Source organism: Cornus florida, unplaced genomic scaffold, assembly GCF_030987335.1.
Source record: "Cornus florida cultivar Cherokee Brave unplaced genomic scaffold, ASM3098733v1 CherokeeBrave_3.0.0_Hap2_Chr05, whole genome shotgun sequence".
In the NCBI taxonomy this organism is placed as follows: Eukaryota; Viridiplantae; Streptophyta; class Magnoliopsida; order Cornales; family Cornaceae; genus Cornus; species Cornus florida.
In genome coordinates, this window is record NW_026775575.1 from 52,092,503 (window position 1) to 52,102,510 (window position 10,008).

The 10,008-nt window shown below is 40.3% G+C and overlaps 1 protein-coding gene across 1 annotated transcript; it reads right to left on the reverse strand.

Moving 5' to 3' along the window:
• Nucleotides 1-5,694: 5,694 nt before the first annotated feature.
• LOC132309272 (uncharacterized) lies at nt 5,695-6,921 on the reverse strand. Its single transcript, XM_059807589.1, has 2 exons — nt 6,340-6,921; nt 5,695-6,246 (listed from the first exon to the last, which is right to left on the reverse strand). Exons 1-2 carry the CDS (start codon nt 6,919-6,921, stop codon nt 5,695-5,697), a joined length of 1,134 nt encoding a protein of 377 aa, XP_059663572.1.
• Between the last annotated feature and the right edge of the window lie 3,087 nt (nt 6,922-10,008).

Genomic DNA, 10,008 nt, shown 5'->3' on the forward strand with positions numbered 1-10,008 from the left:
TGAAGAGTCTGCGTCCATCACAGACCATAGATCTGGGTGGTTCATTAATGCTTCCATTTAGAATCTGGCGAGCTTTGTCTTGTAGGTGAATGAGACTGTGGATAGCAAGATCATAGGAGTTTATTCTTTCTGCTATTTGGTCGGAATTAATAAGTGCATGATGTTCGAATTCATCGTCTTCTGTGGTTTTGAGAAACCAGATTTGATAAGGTTAGAAAAACTTTGTGGGTTATCTCCATCCAATAGAACTAGAAATCCAGAAGGTGAGATTGCGACTGTATTTCCAGTGAGAAGTAGTGTGGTAGATCATGGATTTGATCATAGCAGGAAAAGCATTCCATGCGAGACAGTCATAGGAGGAAAAGGTAATTTTGTTAATTACTCCCTAATCGACGGGTTCCATTGACCAAGGAAAACTAGGCACAATGAAAAGTGTCATTTTTGGGATATGTTTCCTGTTATAAATCATGTCAAAATTGTTTATCTCGTCATGATTTTCAAAATAAAATCTTTAATTGTTGTAGGATGATCCACTATTTTGGAGAGGATAAGCCTATATAATTATGGATGAAAAATGTTTCGTGCTTTTTCACAAAGACAGATACGATTGATTTTTGCAAATGTATTTTTTGGAAAATCGTCTTCACCAACTAATTGGGCAAGTCGTAGAAAACAATTTATATGAGTTAAAGAAAAATCTTTTTCCCAGTCAATTGTAAGACAGATTTGGATGTAAAGCTTTTTAAGCTCTTTAGTCATGGCTGTGTTTTCAGCTACGAGCGAAGTAAGAGTACTCAGGTGTTGCCTGAAATTCTTATTTGCACCAAGTTTGTGAGATTTCCAAACATTATTAATTTCATTATAAAAATTGTTTGGAAGACTGGGATTACAGAAGTCGTTTACCTCTATTTGCTCCTGGAATTGTGAAAACATTTTTTGGGAGACTTTACCCATGTTATAGAAGATGGTTTGGGCTTCTATAAGTGTATCATAAGCTTTAAAGCAGGAGCCCGAAAATGATCGCAACTATTTGTGGCAGTTGTTCCATTCTGCATATATTCTTGGTTGGTGACCAGCAAATACCACAAACCACTTGTTAGGCTGTGATGAAGTTGGTTTATGTAACGACCCAAATGGATACCAAAATAATAATAAAAATCTATAAAAATTTCGGCATGACCTCCGCAGAAAATGTCTCTAAACAACTTGTTGAAATACAAAAAAATAAATACAATGGCCTCACTGGGCCTTAAATCTAACATATCCTGTCCCAACGCAATATACATATATTATATCACATCTCCAAAGTGACTACATACATACAAAATCCCATTCCTCCATCTCATCCAACAAGGAACATACTTTGGTTACATCAAGTTACAGTCCAAAAAGCGTAGTTAGAATTTAAAAGTCCATGGCTTTCAACATTATACTAATTAAACTAAAGTTTTACGAGTTAGTTAATATTACATTTACAAAATATTAGAGAGTTTTAATAAAAAAGATAGCCAAAAAAAAAATAATAATAAAAAATAAATAAATAAAATAAAATAGGTCTCCGTGCTCGTCTAAAATCGTGGTGGATTGTCGTCCGCCACCTCTTTTCCATGTCTTGAAAAATGTTAGAAATAATGGGGTGAGCATAAGCTCAGTAGGAAGTGTCTAAGACACACTCCTTACATCCCCGTGAATCCATACAATGAATAGATAAAAAAGTGAAAGGGATCATGCTATAAGGAAACACACACTCTCAAATACAATAACAAGTATGTAACAAATACCACCCAATCACAAGTTTACCACAATGTCATGAAGTGCAATATGCAAATGTTACTCCCCATTTTCCGAAACATTTCCGTTTCAACTTCCAAAACCGTTAGTTTAATCCGACCCAAGGCACCTCCAAGGCGTCATGAATGGAGGGTTGACTAACTATCCACGACCACAAGGCACCTCCAAGGCGTCGCATCCAGCTTAGTTAGCTCAACCATGATCCCTTCTAGACTACACTAACACCACGGACCACTAGGCGCCTCCTAGGCGTCTGGTTTTCGCAAACTCCTTAAAAAAAAATATTTTCCCAAAATAATTTCGTTTGTTCAAAAAAAACCTTTTTTTTCCCCCCTTTCTCTTTCCCAATGAATGCGTGAATGCGCATGCTTCAATTTATCAATTCAACCATAGGCTTTCATACATTCCATTTACATCATCATCACAATTTAATAGAAATTTATAAGCATTCATTTCTTTTATTTATTTATTTATTTATTGGCCATAACATCATTTTCTTTCAAAGCAATAAATAAATACATAATCTTAGGACATACAACATGTCAACACCAAACATGCTCAATCACCGTAATAAATCTAGTCATATATATGAATTCAAATAATGCATGGAACACATTTAGCATTTTAGTTAAACATGCTTCAACCACAAACTAGATAATCAAAATTAGCATGCTTAGGATCAAATTTAAGGGGCAAAATTCACAAAAAGAGCTAAGAAGTTGTAGATTAGAACACCCCTACCTCAAATTGATGAAAACCCCCAATTTAAGCCCAAGAACCCTAGAATTTTGAACTCCCTAGAGTGCACCAAATGATGATTGGCTCCTATCAAATTAACGGGCTCGACGAGCTCAACAACTTTGCTTCATAATGTTCTACCAAAATCCAATTGGTGAAGATGAGATCAAAGCTTAAAATTACAAAAAGAGAAAAAGAAAAGAGATGCCGAGAGAAGGCCGGAAGTAGAGAGAGAGAGAGAGAAATATATGTCTGCATAATGGCCTTATGGCCTTTAGTCATGTTTTTAAGTTATTGGTGGGGCCCACCTACTTTTGAAAAAAATCTTAACTTTAATAAATATACATATACATATATATAAGCATAACTATTACATTCTCCCTAACTTTAAAAGATTTCGTCCCCAAAATCAAGTCATACCTGAGGAAGAAATCAACTCTGGATACTTGGAGCGAACCTCCTGTTCAAGCTCCCAAGTAGCCTCCTCAACTCCATGATGCCTCCAAAGAACCTTTACCAATGGTATCATCTTTTTCCTCAACACCTTCTGCTGTGTGTCAAGGATCTGAACTGGTCCCTTCTTGTAAGAAACATCCTCATCAATGTCTACATCAACCCAACTCAAAATGTGAGACAGATTTGGCTCGTACTTCCGTAGCATTGATATATGAAAGACATTATGAACTTTGTCCATCTGCAGTGGCGAAGCAAGTCTGTAGGCAACCTCTCCTACACGGTCCAAGATCTCAAAAGGCCCAATGAATCGTGGAGACAACTTGCCATTCTTTCTGAACCTCATCAACCCTTTTCGTGGAGAAAATCGAAGAAAAACGTGATCTCCCACCTCAAAGGATAACGGTCGCCTCCGCCTATCTGCATAGCTCTTCTGTCGGCTCTGAGCCATGAGCAGCCTCTGTCTAATCAACTTAATTTTCTCGGTAGTCTCGAGTACAATGTCGGGTCCTAAGGCGGCTGTCTCTTCCACCTCAGTCCAATATACAGGAGACCTACAAGGTCTACCATACAACGCCTCAAATGGAGCCATCTGAATACTTGCCTGATAACTGTTGTTGTGGGCAAACTCAATAAGTGGAAGGTGATCCTCCCAATTACCACCCAAGTCAAGTACACAGGCCCGAAGCATATCCTCCAAGATCTAGATAGTACGCTCCGACTGGCCATCCGTCTGTGGATGGAATGCCGTGCTAAGGTGCAACGCTGAGCCAAACACTGCTTTAAGTCCTTCCCAGAACTTTGAGGTGAACTTGGCATCTCTATCCGACACAATAGTCACTGGAACTCCATGCAATCTCACAATCTCCTTCACATAAAGACACCAAGTGCCTCTGCACCATTTGTTGCCTTAATAGGCAAAAAGTGAGCAGTCTTGGTCAACCTATCAATAATGACCCATACGGCTTCATTTCCCCTCCGTGACCTAGGAAGACCTATCACAAAATCCATGGCAATCTCCTCCCATTTCCACTGCGCTACCGGCAATGGTTGCAATAAACCAGCTGGTCTCTGGTGCTCGGCCTTCACCTGCTGACAGGTAAGGCACTTAGCCACAAATTGTGCAACATCCTTCTTCATTCCACTCCACCAATACTGAAGTCTTAGATTGTGATACATTTTGGTACCACCCGGATGAACTGCAAAGCGGGAAGTATGAAACTCCCATAAGACATCCTCACGATAAACTGTAGGAACAACCAACAAACCCCTAAACTGTAGACCTCCATCTGCATGTAAGGTCCAATCCTTCACGATCTCGCCACTGGAGATCAAAGTGTAAATGGCATCCAAATCTGAATCCTGTCTCTGTGACTTAATCACCCATCTAACAAGAATGGATTGAGCCACGAGACTAAACAAGAATGCTGACTCACTGCCATCATCATCATCATCAAAACAATACAATCCCATTTCAGCCAAATTTTCCAGCATTTTCCATTTCTAAATGGCTAAACTAGCCAAAGTCCCACGAGATTTCTGGCTTAAAGCATCAGCTACCACATTTGCCTTGCCAGGATGATACTGCAAATCAAAGTTATAGTTTTCTAAGAATTCAACCCATCGCCTCTGTCTGTTGTTCAAGTCCTTTTGGGAGAAAAGGTACTTGAGACTCTTGTGGTCCGAGAACACCTCAAATCTCTCACCATACAAATAGTGTCTCCAACACTTCAAAGCAAATACAACTGTCGCTAACTCTAAGTCATGAGTAGGGTAGTTAAGCTCATGAGTCTTCAACTGTCGAGACCCATAAGCCACTACTCTATCATCTTGCATCAGTACACAACCCAAACCATCAGGTGAGGCGTTACAATAGATCATATAACCCAAGCCACGCTCAGGTATCACCAACACCGGAGCCGTAGTCAACCTTGTTTTCAACTCTTGAAAGGATGACTCACAGGCCTCATTCCATGCAAACTTGATCCCTTTCCTGGTCAATCTGGTCATAGGAGCTGCCAAACGGGAAAAATCCTTCACAAATCTCCGATAATAACCCGCTAGGCCAAGGAAACTCCGGATCTCAAAGACATTCTTGGGTTGCTCCCAACTCAAAACTGCCTCTATTTTTGAAGGATCAACTGAAACCCCACCTTCCGAGACAACATGTCCCAAAAATTTCACCTCTTATAGCCAAAACTCACACTTTTCATACTTGGCATACAAACGGTGCTCCCGTAGAATCTGCAACACTATACCCAAATGGACCTCGTGCTCTTCCCGAGTCCATGAATATACAAGAATATCATCCACAAAAACTACCACAAACTGATCCAAGTAATCGTGGAAGACACGGTTCATTAAATCCATGAATGCCGCCGGCGCATTGGTTAAACCAAAAGGCATAACAAGAAACTCGTAATGTCCATACCGCGTACGAAACGCGGTCTTTGGAATATCCTCCTCTCTAACCCGTAACTGATAATAGCCTGACCTCAAGTCAATCTTCGAAAAACAACTGGCTCCCCTCAACTGATCAAATAAATCATCTATCCTTGGTAAAGGATACTTGTTCTTGATGGTGGCATGATTCAACTTTCGGTAATCAATGCACAACCTCAAAGAACCATCTTTCTTCTTAGCGAACAAGACCGGTGCACCCCACGGTGACACACTCGGTCGAATAAAGCCTTTCCTCCTCAAATCATCAAGTTACTTTTTCAATTCTTCTAATTCAATCGGTGCCATACAATACGGTGCCATAGAGAATGGTGCGGTACCAGGCATAAAATCAATAGCAAATTTCACCTCTCGGTATGGAGGCAATTCAGTCAAGTCCTCCGGAAACACATCCAGAAAATCACGCACAACTGCTGGATAATCAACCCCATAAAACTCAACGTCATCATCAGCGAAAAGACTAACCAAGAAGAATGTCTGCCGATCTCGACCCCTAACACCATAAAATGAATAAGTGAGAGGATCACACCGATCTCCCACAAAATAGAAACAATCCCCATCCGGGGTACACACTGAAACTCTGCCCCTGAAACAATCAATGACAGCTCTGAAGGATGATAACCAGTCCATCCCAAGAATGACATCAAATCCTGTCATCTCGAGAAGGATGAGATCGAACTCAAGAACATGTCCGGCAATTGTGATGGAACAACTCCTACAAACTCTACTAAGAGCAACTGAACCCTCAATAGGCGTGTCAACACAAAGCGGTCTGTCTAACTGACTAACCTCTAAACCCAATGCCTGTGCAAATGATGAAGCAATGAATGAATAAGAAGCACCAGAATCAAACAATACACGAGCCCAAGAATGGGACACAAGAAACATACCCCTAACAACTGAAGGACTGGATGGTGACTCGACTGGAGTGAGTACAAACACGCGACCCTGGGTCTTCTGCCCCTGGGAACTACCTGCCTGATAGCCAGACTGCTGAGTAGGTGCACTTGAAGAAGCTCCCCTACTAGGTCGAGAACTCTGGGCTGACATAGCTGGCTGAGACGGCTGAGGTGGTGGTGGTGGTCGAAACCCTGACTGAACTGTGGCAGACTGCATCTGCTTCTGCTGTGAACCTCCACCTCTGCCCAAACCACTGCCCCGCTGTGGACAATCTTTCACCCTATGGCCCTGCTGGCTACACCCGAAACATCCACCAGACGCCACCTGAATCTGAGTACATTGGGACTTGTGATGCCCTGGCTGCCCACACTTGAAACAAATCATCCGAGCTACCTGTGTCTGAGTGCATTGGGACTTGTAATGTCCCAACTGCCCGCATCTGAAACAAGTAACATTCGGTCTAGAAGACCCCATGGACACTGAAGCTGTGGGTGCAGATCTAACTGGCTGCTGTCCCCTGAACCCTGACTGCTCATGCTTCTGCTTCTTACTTGATTGACCTTCGGAGAAAGTACTCATACCCCTGTTGTGCTTGTAGGACTCCCTGATAGCCTTGTTGTCCTTACTCTCAGCCTCAACCACTAAAGCCTTTCGCACTGCTTTTGCATACTCTGTTGGTTATGAAGCAGCTACAATTGGCCTAATGGTAAGATCAAGGCCATCAACAAATTTCTCTATATTTCCTTCATCATCATTAGCAATTCCCGGTGCAAACCTCAAAAGTGATGTAAACTTGTTTTCATACTCTGTAACTGTCATACTTCCTTGCTTTAACCCATCAAACTCCTTCTTTAGTTCCCTCCGCTTAGGCGCTGGAAAGTACTTATCATAATACAACTTCTTGAATGTAGCATATGTCATAGTATCCAGATTATGGGTGTGAGAAACGGTCTTCCACCAAATCTCAGCATCGCCCACAAAATTGTAAGTCGCCAATGTGATCTTTAACTTATCCGTTGCCAAATTCATGGCATTAATATGCTTCTCCACCCTATCCAGGAAACCGTCCGCAACAAGCGGATCTGGACCACCCTCAAACAAGGTTGGCATCAACTTCACGAACCTGGCAATGTGAGAAAGAGTATCATCTAGCTCATTTGTCTTCGGAGGTGGTGGTGGTGGAGTCGGTGGTGGTACAAACTGTGACGATGACACGCCTGTCGGTCGATATGCATCAAAAATAGCCTCTTGAATGGCTAACCTAATTTGTTCCCTATTCATCTGAAAAGGTGGATCAATAGTCCCCCTCGCTTGTCCCCCTCTTGGTGGGACCAAATCACGCAACAAGATATCTTCCTCAACTTGCTCCTGATCCCTTTCCACGGGATTGGAGCTAGAGCTTTCCCCGGGATCCCTTCGTGTTGCCATGATGTTATAAGAAAAAGGAAACAGATAAAAAACGATGACACTAAAATACGCACGAGAACGAAGTCCTCACATGAATGACTTGACAAGAATGGAAACACATAAGCACCTTTCATAGTCCCAGAATACCCAACTAATGATAAACATGATCATGCTAATCATATACAACAACATTAAGCACTTAGCACGTAGTCATATAAGCAGTTAAACAAATAAGCACGTCTTTCAAATAATTAAGCACCTTAACACATAAGCATATAAGCATGCCATCACGTAAACAATTAAGCAAGTAAGCAAATAACTCAACTCCCCATGCAATCCTAGGTAAGCCTCTACCCGCCGTCCTAATGGCATTCGAACCATGGCTCTGATACCAAATTTGTAACCACCCAAATGGATACCAAAATAATAATAAAAATCTATAAAAATTTCGGCATGACCTCCACAGAAAATGTCTCTAAACAACCTGTTGAAATACAAAAAAATAAATACAATGGCCTCACTGGGCCTTAAATCTAACATATCCTGTCCCAACGCAATATACATATATTATATCACATCTCCAAAGTGACTACATACATACAAAATCCCATTCCTCCATCTCATCCAACAAGGAACATACTTTGGTTACATCAAGTTACAGTCCAAAAAGCGTAGTTAGAATTTAAAAGTCCATGGCTTACAACATTATACTAATTAAACTAAAGTTTTACGAGTTAGTTAATATTACATTTACAAAATATTAGAGAGTTTTAATACAAAAAATAGCAAAAAAATAAAAATAAAAAAAAATAAAATAAAATAGGTCTCCGTGCTCGTCTAAAATCGTGGTGGATCGTCGTCCGCCACCTCTTTTCCATGTCCTGAAAAATGTTAGAAATAATGGGGTGAACATAAGCTCAGTAGGAAGTGTCTAAGACACACTTCTTATATCCCCGTGAATCCATACAATGAATAGATAAAAAAGTGAAAGGGATCATGTTATAAGGAAACACACACTCTCAAATACAATAACAAGTATGTAACAAATACCACCCAATCACAAGTTTACCACAATGTCATGAAGTGTAATATGCAAATGTTACTCCCCATTATTCGAAACATTTCCGTTTCAACTTCCAAAATCGTTAGTGTAATCCGACCCAAGGCACCTCCAAGGCGTCACGAATGGAGGGTTGACTAACTATCCACGACCACAAGGCACCTCCAAGGCGTCGCATCCGGCCTAGTTAGCTCAACCATGATCCCTTCTAGACTACACTAACACCACGGACCACTAGGCGCCTCCTAGGCGTCCGGTTTTCGCAAACTCCTTTAAAAAAAATATTTTCCCCAAAATAATTTCGTTTGTTAAAAAAAAAAACATTTTTTTTCCCCTTTCTCTTTCCCAATGAATGCGTGAATGCGCATGCTTCAATTTATCAATTCAACCATAGGCTTTCATACATTATATTTACATCATCATCACAATTTAATAGAAATTTATAAGCATTCATTTCTTTTATTTATTTATTTATTTATTGACCATAACATCATTTTCTTTCAAAGCAATAAATAAATAAATAAATACATAATCTTAGGACATACAACATGTCAACACCAAACATGCTCAATCACCGTAATAAATCTAGTCATATATATGAATTCAAATAATACATGGAACACATTTAGCATTTTAGTTAAACATGCTTCAACCAAAAACTAGATAATCAAAATTAGCATGCTTAGGATCAAATTTAAGGGGCAAAATTCACAAAAAGAGCTAAGAAGTTGTAGATTAGAACACCCCTACCTCAAATTGATGAAAACCCCCAATTTGAGCCCACGAACCCTAGAATTTTGAACTCCCTAGAGTGCACCAAATGATGATTGGCTCCTATCAAATTAACGGGCTCGAGCAACAACTTTGCTTCACAATGTTATACCAAAATCCAATTGGTGAAGATGAGATCAAAGCTTAAAAATACAAAAAGAGAAAAAGAAAAGAGATGCCGAGAGAAGGCCGGAAGCAGAGAGAGAGAGAGAAATATATGTCTGCATAATGGCCTTATGGCCTTTAGTAATGTTTTTAAGTTATTGGTGGGGCCCACCTACTTTTGAAAAAAATCTTAACTTTAATATATATATGCATATACATATATATATAAGCATAACTATTACAGTTTATCGATTGTCTTTTTAGCAATTGTGACCCAACCTTCTTTATCGGGAGGGGGATTTTTGCCTTGATCACTCATCTGT

Bases quoted from the DNA above. Each gene is read 5' to 3' on its own strand.
- LOC132309272 (XM_059807589.1), bottom strand. From the start codon at position 6,921: ATGAGTACTTTCTCCGAAGGTCAATCAAGTAAGAAGCAGAAGCATGAG. The intron at 6,247-6,339 runs GTTAGGGGTATG...TCATTTGCACAG, and splicing joins CACCATCCAGTCCTTCAGTT to GCATTGGGTTTAGAGGTTAG.